Source organism: Malus sylvestris, chromosome 13, assembly GCF_916048215.2.
Source record: "Malus sylvestris chromosome 13, drMalSylv7.2, whole genome shotgun sequence".
NCBI lineage: Eukaryota > Viridiplantae > Streptophyta > Magnoliopsida > Rosales > Rosaceae > Malus > Malus sylvestris.
Genome location: NC_062272.1, coordinates 5,918,753 through 5,931,238, shown reverse-complemented (window position 1 = coordinate 5,931,238; position 12,486 = coordinate 5,918,753). Strand labels below are relative to the sequence as shown.

The 12,486-nt window shown below is 38.0% G+C and overlaps 1 protein-coding gene across 1 annotated transcript; it reads left to right on the top strand.

Moving 5' to 3' along the window:
- The first annotated feature begins 6,541 nt into the window (after positions 1 to 6,541).
- LOC126595094 (potassium transporter 6-like) lies at positions 6,542 to 11,237 on the top strand. The gene is made up of 8 exons (XM_050261438.1): positions 6,542 to 7,355; positions 7,450 to 7,939; positions 8,199 to 8,252; positions 8,729 to 8,989; positions 9,084 to 9,136; positions 9,321 to 9,444; positions 9,535 to 9,789; positions 9,969 to 11,237. The coding sequence occupies exons 1-8, from the start codon at positions 7,248 to 7,250 to the stop codon at positions 11,018 to 11,020; spliced, it is 2,397 nt and encodes a 798-aa protein (XP_050117395.1). The 5' UTR covers positions 6,542 to 7,247; the 3' UTR covers positions 11,021 to 11,237.
- Positions 11,238 to 12,486: the final 1,249 nt, after the last annotated feature.

Genomic DNA, 12,486 nt, shown 5'->3' with positions numbered 1-12,486 from the left:
TTACCTTCCTCAGGATTCTAGGGATCCCATAATCGTGACCGTTCATTGTACATCGTACGGTAAGAAATTATTTCAAAATTTAAAATTAAATATAAATAGTACCTAATGATTTATGACTGCACGATGTACAATGAATGACCATAATTACGGGATTCTTAGGATCCGCAGGAAAAGGATCCGACAAAAATCCTTTTCCTACAAGGCAACAAAATGAAAAAAAAATAATTAAATAAAATCATGCAAAATATTGGTAAACATCTCAGTCGCTTCTCTGTATGTACAAAGTACAATTGTTTCGTCTATTTCATATGTACGTGCAATTTGCACCACCATACACCTCAAAATATTAGCCTAAACCCTAACCCTAAAACCAGAAAGGACTATTTAGGGTAAATTATATAGTAGTCCCTCATGTTTGAGGTCTATTACAACCTCATACAACATCTTTAAAACATTCACTTTCATACATCACGTACTATTTTATTTCAAAATAATACATCCGTTACATTTTCCATCCATTGATCCGTTAAGCGCTAACGTGGCTGCCAAATGTGTGCCACGTGGCAAAAAAAACAAAATTTTAATTTTTTTAAAACCTAAATCTTCTAAATAAATTTAAAAAAATATAAAAAAAAGCTGAAACACACCTCCCCGCAACCCCCGCTTTGTCTTCCTCCCTCCCTCCCCCACCCAACATGCAACCCAAAATAAGAAGAAAAGAAAAAAAAAACCCATCTTCATCTTCCCCGACCCCCCTTCCTTGCAACCCACCCCTTTCTTCCTCCTCCCATCTTCCCCAAACCCACCGCACCCATCCTCCACGTCCTCCTCCGCACCCACCCTCACACCCATCCGCGCACCTACCCTCCGCACCCACCCTCTTCCCTCCTCTACACACCCCACTCCTTAAATCCACACCCATTGGGGAAGACAAGATCTGGGTTGCCACATTTGTGCCACGTGGCAAATTTTTTTTTTTTTTAAAAAAAAAAAACCTAAATCTTCTAACAAAATAAAAAAAATTAAAAAAAAGCTAAAACACACCTCCCTGCAACCCCCACTTTGTCTTCCCTCCCCCACCCAACCTACAACCTAGAAGAAGAAGAAGAAGAAGAAAAAAAAAAAAAAAAAAAACCCCCCGTCTTCATCTTCCCTGACCCCCCTTCCTTGCAACCCACCCCTTTCTTCCCCCTCCCATCTACCACAAACCCACCGCACCCACCCTCCACGTCCTCCTCCGCACCCACCCGCGCACCTACCCTCCGCACCCACCATCTTCCCTCCTCTACACACCCCACTCCTTAAATCCACACCCATTGGGGAAGACAAGATATGGGTTGCAAGGAAAGGGAGATGGGTTTTTTTTTTTTTCTTTTCTTTTCTAGGTTGCAGGTAGTGGGTGCGGAGGAGGAGGAGGAGGAGGTGGAGGATGGGTGCACATTGGGTTTGGGGAAGATGGGAGGGAGAAGAAAGGGGTGGGTTGCAGGAAAGGGGGGTTAGGGAAGATGTAGTTGGGTTTTTTTATTTTTTTTTTGGGTTGCAGATTAGGCTCGGGTGGGGAGGGGGGATGGGAAGATGGGTGCGCGGAGGAGGTGGAGGATGGGTGCGGAGGAGGATGTGGAGGATGGGTAGGAGTGGTTTTGGATTTGGGTAACAGAGAGGGATGACGGATGGGGAAGATGATGAAGGGGATGGGGTTTCGGCGGGCGGCGCAAGGGGGGTGGGGTGATGGGATATGGGTTTTCTAAGTTTTTTTTTTTTTGCCACATGACACAAATGTGGCTGCCACGTCAGCGCTTAACGGATCAATTGATAGAAAATGAAACGGATGTATTATTTTGAAATAAAATAGTACGTGAAGTATGAAAGTGAAATGTTTTTAAAATGTTGTATAAGGTTATAATAGACATCAAACTTGAATAACTACTATGTAATTTACCCGACTATTTATTGTACGAAATTCAGTGCATGAAATGATTTTTTACGCTGAAGTTCCAAATAAATCCTTCTACCTTTATGGCTGCTTCATCATATATGTCTTAGCGAATGCGCTAACAACAGTAGAAAATGTGTTTCTGTTTGCATCCCTCACGTTAATTTGATAAAATAAAAAAAACGAGAGCCATGCATGCATTCTCCAAATTCCAGCCATGCATGAGGGACACGTGCTGTTGTGTTGAGCCGACAGGAGTACGACACGTGTTTAATTCATGCATCCTAGAAGTTTCTTTGTTTTCTTAGAAGGGCAAAGAGTTAGGTAAAACCGAGCTGTTGTGCTGCATGAATTGAACGTGTACGTCCATTAAGAAATACATTGTTTTTTTTTTTTTTTTCATTTTTTTTTTTGGGACAGGACGGCATATATTTCATAAAGTCAGTCAGGCTAATTGGTACAAGATAAAGAAACATCCTTAACAAGAAGATCACTAATGATATGGGTTACCGAGTTTGCTTGACGGCAAATATGGGCAACCGAAGCTTCAGTGACCAGAGACAGCAAGAATTTGGTATCTTTGATGATGGGTCCCATGGAAGACAAGTTCATCGAAAACTCCAACACTACCAAAACAATCTGAAGCACATCACTCTCAATATTAATCTTAATTAAACACCAGTTCAAGACTAACTCTCATAGCCAGTGCTTACATTGTTTCAACTCCGAAGAAGCAGAGTGATTTTGCAATCTTCTTTTGACCTTTTGCAGTTCTTTCTTTCTTTTCAACTGTTTAATATCATTAATAAATCAAGGGACAAACTTACCAGGTACGGTCAGTTTGCAAAAAGTAAAAAGAAGAATGTAAGAATTTACTCGGTTGAATAATAATAGGAATTTGGATCCGATTCGAATTTTACTTTGTGGAATTCTATAAATCTTCACATATTAATCATTTATCGTATATCGTGCGATCATAAATTATTTGATTTTTTTTATTTAAAATTAAACACAAATAGTATCTGACTAAAACTGTCCGCACGATGTACAATGAACGGCTAGGATGTGGGGAACCCTAGAATCCCCACAAAGTGGATCCGGAGAGGATCCTCTTTCTAATAATAGTGTGCATAATCTAGAAGGCATAGTTAGCTTGATGATTAATTGACTACAAAAAGTAATGCTAAATAAATTAACTTTTTAAATTAAATTTATATACCGTATGATGTGTCAGTAATAGAAAATGACACGTGATAATTTGATCATCAAAAACGACTTCATATATAAAAATATAATTTTATGAATAATATCCTTAGCATTACCCAACTAAAAATCCAATATAATTCATCGTCACCAACCATCCTTCAAAAGTTCAAAACAGCCAAAAAGGGTGATAAAAGCAAGAAGAAGAACCCTATTTTTTTTTTTTTGGAACAGAATAAGAACCCTATTTGTTCACTTAGTTTAGGGTTATTGGTAAACACTAGTTACAAACTATTTTTCTTAAGAAAATGTGCTATTGACAATCCACTAATGATGTACGTCTGTATACGACTATATACCGTATAAAATGAAATTACATTTTCGTCAATCAACCGTTTATAATCGTGCTTATATATAAGGAATGGTAATTGATTAGTAAACTTCGTGCTTTAATAAGGATTAAATTTTGTATGGAAATAAATTGAGCCCTTACATGGTGGCGTGGATTCGAATTCTATGGTTTGTTAATCTAATATCTAATCTAACAAAATTTATCTTTTGACGAAAAAAATAATAATTTGTATGGAAAGTCTAGCTGTACATTTGGATATGTGGATGTCAAGGGAACCCTCTCGATTATTGTAGTCCTATCAAGACAAAGTGTATCATATTATTTCCTATCCTGGGTTAATTAATTTTATTTCTAGACATCAAGGATATCATATTAGGGTTGGTTTGGGTGTGTGGTTCTTTAAAAAAAAACATGTTATTAAAAAAATTTGGAACATTAAATATGTTTGATAAGATAAAAAAAAATTACTTTTTTTTTTTAAAAGTTGTCGTTGACAATGGAGAAGCATAGAAAAGCATAAATAAGGTCTACTATATGTTTTTTTCAAAGCATAGTGAACAATGTCTATTTAATGAAATTTTAAAATGACAAGTATACTTCTGCATATTTTACAAAATTATAATCTTTACCTTGTATTATTTTCCTTAGTCACTTAACATATTCACATCAAAATTTTATACAAAAGTTTAACACTCAGATTTGTTGAAAGCACTTTTTCAGAGCTACCCTTAAAAAGCCACTTGGGGAAATAAGCCATAAAGTTCCAACAAAGTTGTTGCAACTAATAATATTAGTGATAGGATAGCAACCCCTTATATTTATTTGATTTTTATTAACAAGTTAGTCAATCGTAGTATAAATATTGTTTTTGTGGTGGGAAGGGAAAGACATTTAAAACACCTTCTCAAATGGATGCAGAATTATTCTGTCTAAGATTCCGAATGGTAGGGTTTTTCTTGTTTGGTTTCAATGAACCCTATCACACACTTTGCCTTGCTTATTACTGGTGATAGCCTATCAAACACTCCACGTACGTGTTGATTTTTAGTCAAAATCCAACTTTAAATTTGTTGGCTTTTCAAATAATCACACTACCAAAGCCTCAAAAGTTGCCTGCTCTTTGTATTATTTATCGATATTTATTTGGTTTTTAACTAAGATGGTCTTTGAGATTCATTCTTTATTTTGGTATCTGATAATAAAAATTGATAAAATTAGTCTTTGAGTTAGTCCACCGTAAATTGTTTTGGTATTTTTATGAAAAGTCTGTCAATATCCTCGTTAAGTGGAGGAGTTTGTTTGACAAAAATACAAAAGATGGTCACATGATCATTTACGTGACAATTTAATAAAGACATTGACAGATTTTCACGAAATGACCAAAATGATTTACAATGGACAAAGTCAAGACCGTTTCTATAGATTTTTATTTGTCAAACGAAAGTGAAAGTGAGGAGTTATACCACTTTCAAATACCATTTTAAATAAAATAACATTGCCAATTTGTTATTGAGCTTTAGCTTTCTGAACCCACCACCAAAAATAATCGGGTCCAGATTTAAATTATATGAGAATTAGATATGAATAATACTCCAAAATTATGAGCGAACTAAAAATATTTTCAACTAAAAATATCAAGAAAGTCAAGATTCATGTTTGGTGGCTGCCAAAAACTAGACAAATTATATACCAGAAGTAACTTCTGAACTTGGAATTCACACAAAGGTCACACCAAATATTAACAATTAACAAACACTGAAACATTTGGCTCTTCGCAGAAATGGAAAATAAGAATTTATTCTTCTTTATTTTTGTTTATTCTCATAAAGCTTCTAAAAGATTTGGTTCGTATAGTTCTTTTTCTACAAAAAGAATTCTTATCCATTCAAACTTAAAGAGCAAAGTAGCGAGCACATTAGTTTGATTATCTACCTTAACCAATATCAGTCATTGTTAAGTTTAATTTATGAAAGGGGTTTGCTTACAATTCTCACATGAACTTTCTCGTTTCATTTTCTCAGCTTTTTTTTGTTTTATCATGCAATGTTGTTTGGTGATAAAAAAAAAAAAAAAAAACTCTCTAATTTCTAAGTCACATTTTTTAAAGATTAATCATGCAAAAAACCAGTTAAATTATAAATCTCAATCGTTTGAATAACCTTGTCAAAATTTCAATGTTTAAATAAACATGATTCATCTATTTCATAGATAACAGTTAGATAATTAAAGGCTTTCACATTTAGTTAGTTAACTTTTGCATAAATAATCTTTAAAAGTTGATCAAATAATCACCATGCAACAATGCAACAAAATAAAAGGGAGAACTGAGAAAGTTAAATAAGAATATCTAAATATTCGCAAATAACCCGAAAAAAAGAATATCCAAATGCGACTCTGCCCCTCTCCCTACCTCTTGCCTCATCCAGCCCTCATTCTCTCTAAAATGCTCTCGCCCTTCCTTGCTCCGCCCTCAATCGTCTCCGTCGGCTGGCGGTTTCAGAGTCGGTGACATTTATTTCCAACGTTCTTCGCCACTTCTCCGACGTTTATCGTCGGTTTTTTATGCCTTAATTTCCTTAGTTTTCCACATTTCCTATCTTCCTTGTCGTCTCTTTTCAAACCCAACTTCCATCCTCCCCATCTCTTCCCTCTACCTCCCCTCCTCATATGCCATCCTCATCCCACCCTCTACTCAAACCCACAAACGACGAACCAAAGATAGATGCCAAATCCATTTCCTTACTCCGCTTTCCTTCCCACGACCGGCATGCCGACTTTCCCTTGAGGCCAAGCGTTCTGCGACTTCAGGCAAAGTCACATTCCCCCTTAGCTTCACCCCTTTTCCATATATTACTGTGTTTGTATATATTTGCACGGGATGGTGAGGATTTTTGGATCCCGTGGCTATATCCTGATTTGGCACTTTGGTGACGAATTTAATGTGTTAGATGAATTTAATTTGTAAAATTTGTAAAATAAATAGACACAAATATCAAAATTTAAAGACATTCAATAGCAATCACAGTGCCATTTCTGAGTCAAACCACCTAAAATTTAGAAAAAAAAACCATTAGATTTGGAAGAAAAAAAAATCCTCCATCGCAACTCCTAATTTGGCTGCTGGAAATCGGAAGAAACTCACTTCACCACTCTCTCATTCTCAACAGCCACCGAGTGGTCTTTAAAAGCCCCAACGCAAAAATTCCACCAACTACAATACAACAACAAATAACACAAAACAAATCTCTCTCTCTCTCTTTCTCTCTCTCTCTCTCCCCTCTGCTCTCAGAGAGAAGCTTAAAGCCAGATATTCTAATATTTTTTATACAGAAGTGACTACTGAGTAGAAGGAAGGCACCACCGTCTTTTGGCATTTCGTGTTTTTGTTCTCCATTTTCTGGTTGTTCACCTGCTGTCTACATTTCCCTCTTTAATTTTTATATCTGTAAACTATTATTTTATCAAAAGAAACAATCTTTCTCTCTCGCCCTGCAGATTATTACAAGCCAATTTCGTGTTCCTGTAACGCTCCTTTTGTTTTCAGTTTTTCAGAAATTTTTTCTGGGGAGGCGTTTTCTGCAGAAACTTTGTTTTTCCGCTGAGTTTTTCTTCTGTTTTTTTGTGGGTTTCTTTTTCAGAGATTCAGAAAGTCGCTGAGTAAATAAGTTAAACAATCCATTTCATCTTTTTGCAATTTAACGAACACCAAAAGAATGTGACTTTTCTCTGCATATAACTTGGGGAGGCTGTTTTTGCTAAATGGGTTTCGTTTTCTCTCCCCAATCTGAAGCAAAACATGGCTCTGCTCGATCACTGAGTCCACCCGCCATGGATCAGGAAACTGGGGTTTATCAAAACCATATAAAGGTGCAGTATTTTGCTTTGATTTCATACTTTTTCTTCGCAATGATGAAAACCCAATTGAGTTTTGTGATCAAATTGCTGTTTTCTTGTGTTGCAGAAACAATCATGGAAGACAATTCTGACTCTGGCTTACCAGAGCCTCGGCGTCGTCTATGGCGATTTGAGCACTTCGCCTCTGTACGTTTACAAAAGCACATTTGCTGAAGATATCGATCACTCAGAGACCAACGAAGAAATCTTTGGCGTCTTGTCCTTCGTATTCTGGACTCTCACCCTCATCCCCCTTCTCAAGTACGTGTTTATTGTCCTCAAAGCAGACGACAATGGCGAAGGAGGAACATTCGCCTTGTACTCGCTGCTGTGTCGACACGCCCGAGTCAGCTCGCTGCCCAACAGCCAGTCTGCCGACGAGGAGCTCTCCGATTACAACAAGGAAAGAGCCGGGACGGCGCTGCAGTCGAGCATCGGGTCCAGGTTGAAGTCGACTCTGGAGAGGCACAAGGTGCTGCAGAGATTTTTGCTTGTTCTTGCTTTGATTGGAACTTGCATGGTGATTGGTGACGGTGTTCTCACGCCGGCTCTTTCTGGTAATTTTGGGTTTTAATTTGGAAAATTGGCCAAAATGATCAGCTTTACAGTATGTCATCGATATCTGATCGCTATAACGTCAATTGATATGTCGTCGATGTTTAATTTTGATCAATTCTACAATTAGGATTTGACTTCTGATCATTTCTAGCCAGTTTCCCTTTTAGTTTATTGCTTTTGGGTTTTTTGGAGTGAAAGTTGGAATTTTGTGTGTTTTTATTTACAGACTAACTGGAATTTTGCTTTAAATCGCTGCAGTTTTTTCTGCGGTTTCAGGGCTTGAGCTTTCCATGTCCGAAAAGCATCACAAATGTAAGAGAACTTTTTATAGCACAATCACTTTTGAAGCTTTAGCAGTTTGTTATGAGCTTCGATACAAGTAGAGATTGCTTATTTAGTGAACTTTTTTTCTTCGGAGTTTTTGGACTTGAAGCCGTAAATTGGTCCGGTTTGTTCCAACTTGTTTCGTCGGATTCATAAGAGTAAAATTGAATAACCGAGTTTTGCACCTTAATACACCGGCTGTTTTCCTCTTTCCGGAATTCCACGGTGCATTTCATCTTTTACCAATCATAATTTCCTTGTACTTCAAGTTAATTGTGACTTATCCATACTTTAGTTGTCTGGTATTGTTGGTCCTTAACGCGATAAGGTTTTTTTTTTCCTTAATTGTCGGCCTCCATAAATCTCGTTGTGTAATTGAGTGGACAGTTTGATTTCACTCTGGTGTATAAAGATCAATGCTTTGCCTTATACTTCCTCCTGAAATTTTGATAATCTTTATGCAGATGTAGAAGTTCCAATTGCATGCATCATTTTGATTGGCCTGTTTGCACTTCAACATTATGGAACTCACAGGGTCGGGTTCTTGTTTGCTCCTATAGTTCTGATATGGCTTCTATGCATCAGTGCGATCGGTGTTTATAATATACTTCACTTCAATCCGAGTGTGTACAAAGCACTTTCTCCATACTATATGTACAAATTTTTAAGGAAAACTCAGAAAGGGGGCTGGATGTCCCTCGGCGGAATTATGTTGTGTATAACAGGTAAGTATGCATGTATAGGATTGACTCACGTATATATTTCCTCGGAAGCAAAGTGGTTTACCTGTTTCTCTAATGCACAACTTAACTTTTCCAGGTTCAGAAGCCATGTTTGCTGATCTTGGACACTTTACACAATTGTCCATTCAGGTATATTATTTTTGCACGGCTTGTTACACTATCCGAAAAGAGTTGATATGGCAGTACTGATAATGATTGTATAAATGTGGTTCGGCACTTCAGTAGTAAAACTTTAGCACACAGTCCGCACTTATTCAGCCTGGTACAATTAGCAAAACGATTACTTTCCTGGTAAATATTCACATTTTTGCAGATTGCGTTCACCTCTTTGGTTTATCCAGCTTTGGTTCTAGCATATATGGGACAAGCTGCCTACATATCTTCACATCACAATGTTGGGAAAAATTCTCAGATTGGATTTTACCCATCTGTACCAGGTAGACACCTTCATTTGTTTAGCAGGAAGATTCTAGATTTGAAAAATATGCAACTTCTTAGCTAATCTAGCAAACCCCGCCACTCCTCAGAAAATTTGAGATGGCCCGTTCTGGTAATAGCTGTACTTGCTGCCGTAGTAGGAAGCCAAGCTATCATCACTGGAACTTTCTCAATCATCAAGCAATGTTCTGCCCTGGATTGCTTCCCAAGAGTCAAAATAGTCCATACATCATCCAAAATCCATGGTCAAGTTTATATCCCGGAAATCAATTGGATCTTGATGGTGTTGTGTTTGGCTGTTACTATTGGTTTTAGAGACACAAAGCGCATGGGTAATGCTTCAGGTATGGCATCGTTTACAAATTTGAAAAAACCATTAATGTTTGATATTCCATTTTAGAAATTAGTAAACCCTAAACCCTAATACTTCTGCATCTATCGGCTGGATTTTAACTTTTCGCTATCCCTATGTGTTGATGCCTTCGTGTGGAAGTTACTTAACCTAAAGCTTCATGTCGAACAGGTTTTGCAGTTATCTCGGTGATGCTGGTCACCACGTGCTTAATGTCCCTAGTTATTGTCCTATGCTGGCAGCAGAGTGTCTTTGTTGCAATTGGCTTCGTGGTCTTTTTCGGCACAATTGAAGCTCTTTACTTCTCGGCTTCTCTTGTAAAGTTTCCTGAGGGAGCCTGGGTTCCCGTTGCTCTTGCTCTCTGTTTTTTCTTCGTCATGTACGTTTGGCACTACGGCACAATTAAAAAGTATGAGTTTGAAGTCCAAAACAAGGTCTCCATTAACTGGCTGCTTAGCCTTGGCCCCAGCCTTGGCATTGTACGAGTCCGTGGGATTGGCCTCATACACACCGATCTTGTATCCGGAATTCCAGCAATCTTCTCCCACTTTGTCACCAACCTTCCGGCCTTCCACCAGGTCCTAGTTTTCCTCTGCATCAAATCCGTCCCAGTCCCCCATGTTAGACCCGAGGAACGGTTTCTGGTGGGTCAAATTGGCCCAAAAGAGTATCGGCTCTATAGGTGCATTGTGAGATATGGATATCGCGATGTTCACAAAGATGACATGGAGTTTGAGAATGATCTTATGTGTAGCATAGCAGAGTTCATACGCTCAGGAAGCACTGAATTCTCTGTTGCAGCTGAAGATGCGGGCAAGGAAGATGATAAAATGACGGTCGTTGGCACACGCTCCACTCATGCAGATGGGATTCAGATGAGCGAGAACATCAACGTGGAAATGAGCCCATCAGGGCAGATAGAAATAAGATCTCCGCCAGTGGCTCAACGAAGGAAGAAGGTAAGATTCATTGTTCCGGAGAGTCCAAAGATCAACACGGGCACAAGGGAGGAACTGCAGGAGCTAATGGAAGCTCGGGAAGCTGGAATAGTGTACATAGTTGGGAACACATACACGAATGCAAAGAAAGGATCTAGTTTCATGCGAAGGTTTGCAATCAACTACGGATATGAATTCTTGAGAAGGAATAGCAGGACATCCAGTTATGCACTCAGTGTACCGCATGCGTCTGCGCTGGAGGTAGGGATGATTTACCATGTATGATTCAGATTACACGACGAATTTATAGGGCAAATTGTACATCTTGTAACGCGACAGGTTGCAAAGGATATCCAGAAATTCAGTCATCCTCCATTTTGGTTTTGTGACGTGAGAGGATGAACTGGTGCTTTTTTTTTTTTTGGGTCTCAGATAAAGAAATTGTTCAGCAGGACAACGAGAATAGTGTCATATATAATATAGATAACCCAAATTTCCCACACTATAATCTCTTTTGTTTTGTTCGAGCGAGATTCTAATCTAATTTGAACTAGTACAATAGGGGGTTCGAACTGGGATGTAGAGTGGAGAGTATATTGTTCTAGTCAATTTGGCAACATCTAGATATGCGAGACGCTAAATTTAGGTGGTTATTTTCAACTGCAAGATCTGTTGCACAACCGTGTCTACATCTCTTTATTTCATGGCTAGTTACGTGATTAGAAATAGTTGTATGCAATTGCTGACACTCAACGACGCATGTGTTGGGCCAGTAAGTGGGTCATTGATAAGCAGGCCTGTTCACATTGCACTTTTAAGTGCCAGTTACTGATGTTGGCTAGAAGCCCTTGGAAACTATTTTTTAAGGGTATTTCCTTTCAGTTGGGCCAAATTAAAAACCAAAGCATTTGAAATTGCAGGTGGGTCTGTGCTCTTTTGGAGAGCTGTATAGAAGTTTCTGAAGAATACAACACATCAAAAATTGATAAAATTAAATATATATAATGTTAAAGGTAAGGGTAAGGGCAACAACGTTGTCGTTTAGCCCAAAAAAACCCTCTCCAACATTCCGCTCAAAAGCCCATACTTCTCAAGTTCGTGCATGTGCCAACGATAGATTGACGTGAGCCACTATTTTATTATTTTTCTATCAAGCGTGTGTAATACACGAGCGACGAAAGGAGAATGGCCAACAATGGTGGCCCTGTTGCAGCAACGCACCCGTTGCTTTTCAACGGCAGGGACGGTGGGGAATGGAAAGCCGTTGGATTTCCTAACGTCCCCGACTTTTTAACTCGTTTGTTTCAACATGTCCCTCAACATGGTGGATCACCTTAACTTCCATCGTTAATCACTCTGTCGGGAGAGAAATGTTATTATTACATTTTACACCATGCTTCATATACACATTAAATACTTCACAAAAAAAATTAATTAAAGAAAATAGAAAAACCGTTGTGGGTAAACCAATCTCACAACTCACGACAGACAATTAAAAAAATAAAAAATAAAAAGCCTGGACGCAACTTCTCTCTACCATCGACGCCAAGAAAATACAAATATATATATTTTTTAAGTATAAAAAATAGTATTTATAAATATATATATATATATATATATATATATATAAAATAAAAAAACATATAAAAAAAAAAGGAAAAAGGAGATTATTTGTTTAAGGGTTTTGGAATCCAATAGCGTGAAAGACACGTCTGGATCATTCAACGTCGGGGAGGTGGACCTGGGCCGTG